General features: G+C 47.0%; 1 protein-coding gene across 3 annotated transcripts in view; it reads right to left on the reverse strand.

The window, feature by feature from the left end:
- Positions 1 to 5,032, reverse strand: part of Cdcp1 (CUB domain containing protein 1) — a 45,306-nt gene extending 40,274 nt beyond the window's left edge. The window contains exons 1-2 of one of the 3 annotated variants that reach the window (XM_006511922.3): positions 4,750 to 4,797; positions 2,463 to 2,540 (exon numbers count right to left, since the gene is read on the reverse strand). Coding sequence is in view for 2 of the 3 variants with exons in the window: in XM_006511921.3 (XP_006511984.1) it covers positions 4,750 to 4,831 (82 nt within the window). In the remaining variant the exon portion in view is untranslated. Of the gene's footprint in view, positions 1 to 2,462; positions 2,541 to 4,749 lie in introns of all 3 variants that reach the window. The other 2 variants (XM_006511921.3, NM_133974.3) reach the window with 2 other exon arrangements.
- Positions 5,033 to 6,000: the final 968 nt, after the last annotated feature.

Genomic DNA, 6,000 nt, shown 5'->3' on the forward strand with positions numbered 1-6,000 from the left:
CAGTTTCTGGGATGCAGACAATGCTTTAAAGCTGACCAATCGGCATAGGCACCATTTCAGTGTCCCTGTAGGCCAGCTGGGTTATCTTAAGCAAGTTACTTCACCTCTCTGGACTGCCTGCCTCTTTGAGAACAGAGGCATCAGGACATGAAGACCCATTCATGCCTCCCCTGTCTATATTTTCTCAGGAGAAAAGAAACCTCATTTTTAATTGTTTAAACATTGACTTCTATTTCCCCCATCAAAATTATTCTGACCAATGTTTATTTTGGAAACATATGTTTATAGCTCTAAACAACACTTTAAAGAAAGATGTTCGAGAGTCTGCTTGTGTTCCATGTACCACTGAATGGAGAAAGTCAGGAGCCGGTAGAGACCCCTGAGTGTCCACAGAGGGAGATGAAGTGGATTACCCTATGCCAAGAGACCATAAGCTGCATATATGACCTGGCAGTCTCCAGTCAATGCTTTATGGACTTCACCCTTAATAACATTAGTTGTTAATTACATGTATCTTTCTGTTTTTCACCACACGTTCAGAACCTGTTGGGGGTTCTACATGACTGAACAACGGATTTATAACTGCCCCTACCATGAAGTAATGAGACTTGGGGGTTCTGCATGGATGAACAACAGATTTATAACTGCCTCTATTATCTTAGTCAGGGTTTCTATTCCTGCACAAACATCATGACCAAGAAGCAAGTTGGGGAGGAAAGGGTTTATTCAGCTTACACTTCCACATTGCTGTTCATCACGAAAGGATATCAGGACTGGAACTCACACAGGTCAGGAAGCAGGAGCTGATACAGAAGCCATGGAGGGATGTTTCTTACTGGCTTGCTTTCTCTGGTTTGCTCAGTTTGCTTTCTTATAGAACCCACGACTACTAGCCCAGGGATGGTGCCACCCACAATGGACCCTCCCCCCTTGATCACTAATTGAAAAAATGCCTTACAGCTGGACCACCATGATGGGCTTTCAGGAATTATTGTTGTTAAGTAGAAATATGGAACACAAAGCAGTAAAGTGGCTTTCACAGAAAATACTTCATAATGCCTTGGCTTCTGAAAAGAGCAGCAGCAGCCAGTAACTCTAGAAACTACAAATGGTGGCTCTGGCTCAGATGTTGGAAGACAGGGCTTCAGAGCAATACTGACAATTACAGCTTATTAAAAACAAAAACAAGATTATTGACCCAAATACAAAGAAAATTTGTAGAGGGATGAGGCGAAACTGAGTTGTCAGGTTGTCTAGAGTGTTTTTTGGAAGACGATGGGCTAATTACAAGGTTGTGGTGAGTGACTTTAAACAATTTGATTGTGGGGATAATTTTAACAGTTAGGAGTTACAATTAAAGGGTGTGAACTTTCTTAATTAACAAAACCGAGGGCCTCGGCCACAAGTCCCCACATTAGGGATCTGGCTACTCTTCACTGCCTCAAAATGACCTCATCCTTCCTTCTTATTCCCATTAGCCCATGTGTCTGTGTGTGTGCCTCTGTATGAGTGTGTGCATGTGCCTCTGTATGTGAGTGTATGTGCATGTGCATCTGTGTGTGAGTGTGTGTGTGCAGGTCAGAGAAAAACTTGGGGAGTAGCCTCTTCACTACTAAGTGTGTCCTGTACTACTCAAGTAGTCAGTCTTGGTGACAAATGCCTTATTATCGCACTGAGCCATTTTTCTTGCCCTGTGCCATGTAATTCTTAATACCTGTCTGATGAACCTATCAGAACAGAAACTGTACTGTGTGTGTCCGTTGATGTAATGCAGAATAACCTGGAATTTGTTATGCAGGATAACCCCAAACTCCTGATCACCCTGTCTACGTTGTCCAAGAGCTGGGATTACACCTAAGCAACACCACGCCTCATTTATGCAGTGCTAGGGATTAATCCCAGGTGAGAGCTCTGACAACTGAGCTAAATTCCCCTGCTCTAAAAACAAAGAAAGTGTTAAGTATCATAGTTATCCTAGAGAAGTTTGTAATATTTATAACCAACGTGAAACAAAACATTATCTGTGAGCAAAGGTGAACTCTGAAGAGAGCCTGTGGGTGACATGAAGCCCTGACTGTCTCCTGTGACTCACCCTAGGGAAATCTATGGGGTGTGGCAGAGGGCTGTGGGATTCCACCTCCTGCTAGTAACACATTCCAGACAACAGCCAGGGTCCTTACTTGAATTTGTGTCCCTTATAGCTTTGGGAGAACAATGGCAGCCAGACATGGGCTCTGGTACCCAGTGGCTCTTGAAAGCAATCAACATGGTGCTTTAGGAGGTTTTCATTCTAATCCACTCCCTCCTGGCCATGAGGAGCTGGTGGGAACACCAAGTATGCCTCTTCCAATCTCTCGTTTTCCTTTGCTCTTCATCTCTACAGCCAGCGACACCACGATCATCCCTGCTCTGTTAACTCACTAACTGGCCCAGCTCTGGTACAAATAACTCCGAGGCCTCACCAGTTCCTTGGAGCCGAGTTCAGGAAAACTAGGGCACTCCTCAGGCGACCTGTTACGTGACCTCATGGAGCCCTGCAGCTGAGGTCACAGAAAGGAAAGTGAGTTGGTTAAATTCCTGTTATTTGCACAACTCAGCTAGCTCAGAGCTTCCTGGAAGACAGGACTCGAGTGGAACTCCTGGGAACTAAATGACAACCTCCGTGTCTGGGGGAGTAAAATGTGTGATATGTGAGGTGAAGTTCTTTGAAAACCCACATCTGTGCTGCAAATCCTGCAGACTGACAGGCTGTTGTGAATGTCCTAATTGTGATAAGTTGGAATGTTGCAGATTGAGAGTTAAAATTATCGTGGACAATCTTTTAGTCTCCTTAAAGCCATTTTCCACCCACCTCTATATCTGACCTAACATCTTAGTGTCAGGTAAAAACTCTTTGATTATATTAACTTAGGTGATCATTAGTTTCTATGAACCCAACAGCCATCATATATGTCATCTATGAACCCAACAGCCATCATATATGTCATCAGCTAGCATATGAGACCTTGCCCAGGGACTTCAACCCTGTCTGTAACCAACCTACTAAATGTTCCCACCAATATATGTAGTAAATGCCTTGATTTATAATTTTATTTTGTTCTATGACTATGAAAATTCATGTAACCACTTCAAGAATCCATGTTCCCACTGGTCTAAGAATAAACTCTACTTCTCCCGAGGAGTAGACAGACAGCAGCCAGTTCAGAGCAGACTGCAGGTCTTGTCTTCAACGATTACTGGACTTAGACCATATTCCCACTGAAGAAGTTTTTGACTATTGCCATAGAAAGTCAGAAACACCTCAAAACATTCCCTAGAGTGTCACCTGCCTCCAAGAATGCTGGTACACCCTCCCCACTCCTCTCATGCACACATGCATTCCTTTCCTATTTTTCTGCTCTTAAAATGTTTTTAAGACAAAATTTCATATATCCCAGGCCTGTAAAGAACTCACAATGAGGCTGAGACTGACCTTGAATTCCCAGCTCTCCTGCCTCCACTCCAGAATGCTAGGATCACAAGTATGAGCCACCATGCCCAGTTTATAAAGTGCTGGGAATTGAACCCAGGGCTTTGTACTTGCTAGGCAGACACTCTACAACCGGGACTACATACTTTGTCCCTTAAATGGATTGAAAACTCACTCCTAAGAAAGTGGTGGCCCACATCTGTAATGAATTCCAGGAGTATGGAGTGGGAGCATGAAACTCAGTAGTTTTAAGGCCAGCTTGGGAGACACCGGGAGACCCAGAAAAACAGAAACCAAACCCTAGCTAGCAACAACAAAATATATACCACAGTGTGTCTGTGTGTGTAGTTTAAAAGGAGGTCTTAAGTCTTCCTGTTTACTATGCAGTTATATATCACCTAATGTTGGAAAAAGAAACCAGGAAGTTTTCCTGCGGCTTACGCCCAAGTCTAACCACACCGTTTTAATTTTATTCTTTAATTTATGCTAATTTATCTACCTGTCCAACACAAACAAACACCCCCTTAGTTGTTGATATTACAGACCCCAACTATGACTTGGACCGTACTATTTTTTAAAACATAAAAACCTGTGCGAGTCTGAGAAAGAGCCTCACATCAAGTTCTTACTTGAAGAAAGCTAGTTTTATTCGCGGTATTCTACTCCTAGGGCCCACAAATCCTATTCTTTCCTGGAGCGATCTCCGAGATCAGAGCAGCCTCTACTCCCAATCCAAACTACTCGAAATTCACAGGCTCCACGGAATTACACTCCAACCTTCCACCAGGGAAGAGGTGGGGCACCTGTGGGGTCTCTGCAGCTAGATGCCCGCTGCTGCCTGGTGACTGTCCGCTTGAAGCTGTCCTTAGGCCTCAGGATGAGCGGGCGCGCACGCACGGACAGCTAAAATGGTACCTCAGCGGGAAGTCAAACCACCCTCTTCTTGCACTCACTTCTCTGGCCCAGGTGTGGAGTGGGCCCGAAGAAGAAAGCTCTCCCACGTCCCAATCGAGTATCCCTAAGAGTCTCAGCAAAGTACCCATGGCACAATGTGCTGCCTGGAGAACGTCCTCCTAAGGCTTGTTCCGCGCGCTTATTTGTTCCTAGGCCAGGGAAGCTCACCCAGGTCCAGGACTCTCCCACGTGCCTGAGCGCTGGGGCGAGTCGTCCCGGGGACCTCGCCCCACCATCTAGGACTGTGCTACCAGGTCCGGATCGTGTAACCCCTGAACACGCGCCACCTCCAGGCACCTCCCTGGCCGGCCACAGGTTGCTCTTACCTGTCCCGCGCAGCAGGCGTGCTGTGCCCAGCAGCAGGGCCCCCAGCAGTGCGACTGAGAACCCGCAGGCCGAGTGGGCCATGACTCGGGGGGCGCCTCGGTCTCCCTAGGGCACGACTGTGGCCTGTGTCTGCGAGTGGCCTCGGTGGCGCCTAGGCACCGAAACGCAGCTGCGCCCCGCCCTGCCCCGCCGCTCACCTGCGCGCAGGACCCCGCCCCGCCCGCTCAGCAAGAGCGAGGGTGACCCACGCTTCCTCTGTGGCCTCCTCCTCTTCCTGCCTCAGCTCAGGTACTACCCTCCCTTGCCCGGTGGCCTTGAGGCAAATTTGTCCCCGCCTTCCCGGGCTTCAGTTCCTTTCTCAAAGTCCAAAAGACTTTGTTGCCAGCCAGCTCCTTCTCCTTCCGCTGTTCAGGTGTGCTGGTTGAGGTTCCTGTTGGTCACTGATCCCCAACCTTTTGGCTTTCTCTGTTGCTGGACAGGGGCCTAGGCCTGCTCCAGCTTCTCCCCTGCAGTGTCCAGAGTTCACCAGCTCTTCCCAGTGTCAGACAAGATAAGCTTTCCTATTTGGGCAACGAGCCCAAAGATGCCAAAGCAGGGCAAAGTTAGGACAGATGTGAAGGCACGGGGTGGGTTCTGCCAAGTTGCTGGGTTGTTCTTTATTGAAGTAAGGGTTTCACAGATGCTGGACGAGGGTGCTAGAACGAGACACTTCAGAAACCCTGCGTTGATTGTGGGAAGAGTAGATTGAATGGGTGCATGAGACTGGAAAGGCTCAAGAGAAGAAACCCAAGCAGGTGCACAAGGCCCTTAGCTGGGTTGTGAGTAGGGGAGTGGGCACAGTGCTACTGAGTTGGGCAGTGGGTGTGAGCGTGAAGGATTCTGATCAGAAGCTGGTCTGTCCTGCAGCCAATCTCTTCTCAGATATAGCTAGGTTACCTAGTTCTGGTTTAAGAGGTCTTGTGGAGTCTTCTATCCTCTAGGCCAGAGGTTCTCAACCTTTCTAATAATGCAACCCTTTAATACAGTTCCTCATGTTGTGATGACCCCCCTACCATGAAATTATTCATTGATACTTCATAACTATAATTTTGCTTATATTATGAATCTTAATGTACATATCTTTGTTTTCTGATGGTTTTAGGCAATCCCTGTGCAAATGTTATTTGACCTCCAAAGAGGTTGCAACCCACAGGTTGAAAACCACTGCTCTAGGCCATCCCATGTCCTGAATCACAGGCAGTGATGGTAGA

Source organism: Mus musculus, chromosome 9, assembly GCF_000001635.26.
Source record: "Mus musculus strain C57BL/6J chromosome 9, GRCm38.p6 C57BL/6J".
Classification (NCBI taxonomy): domain Eukaryota; kingdom Metazoa; phylum Chordata; class Mammalia; order Rodentia; family Muridae; genus Mus; species Mus musculus.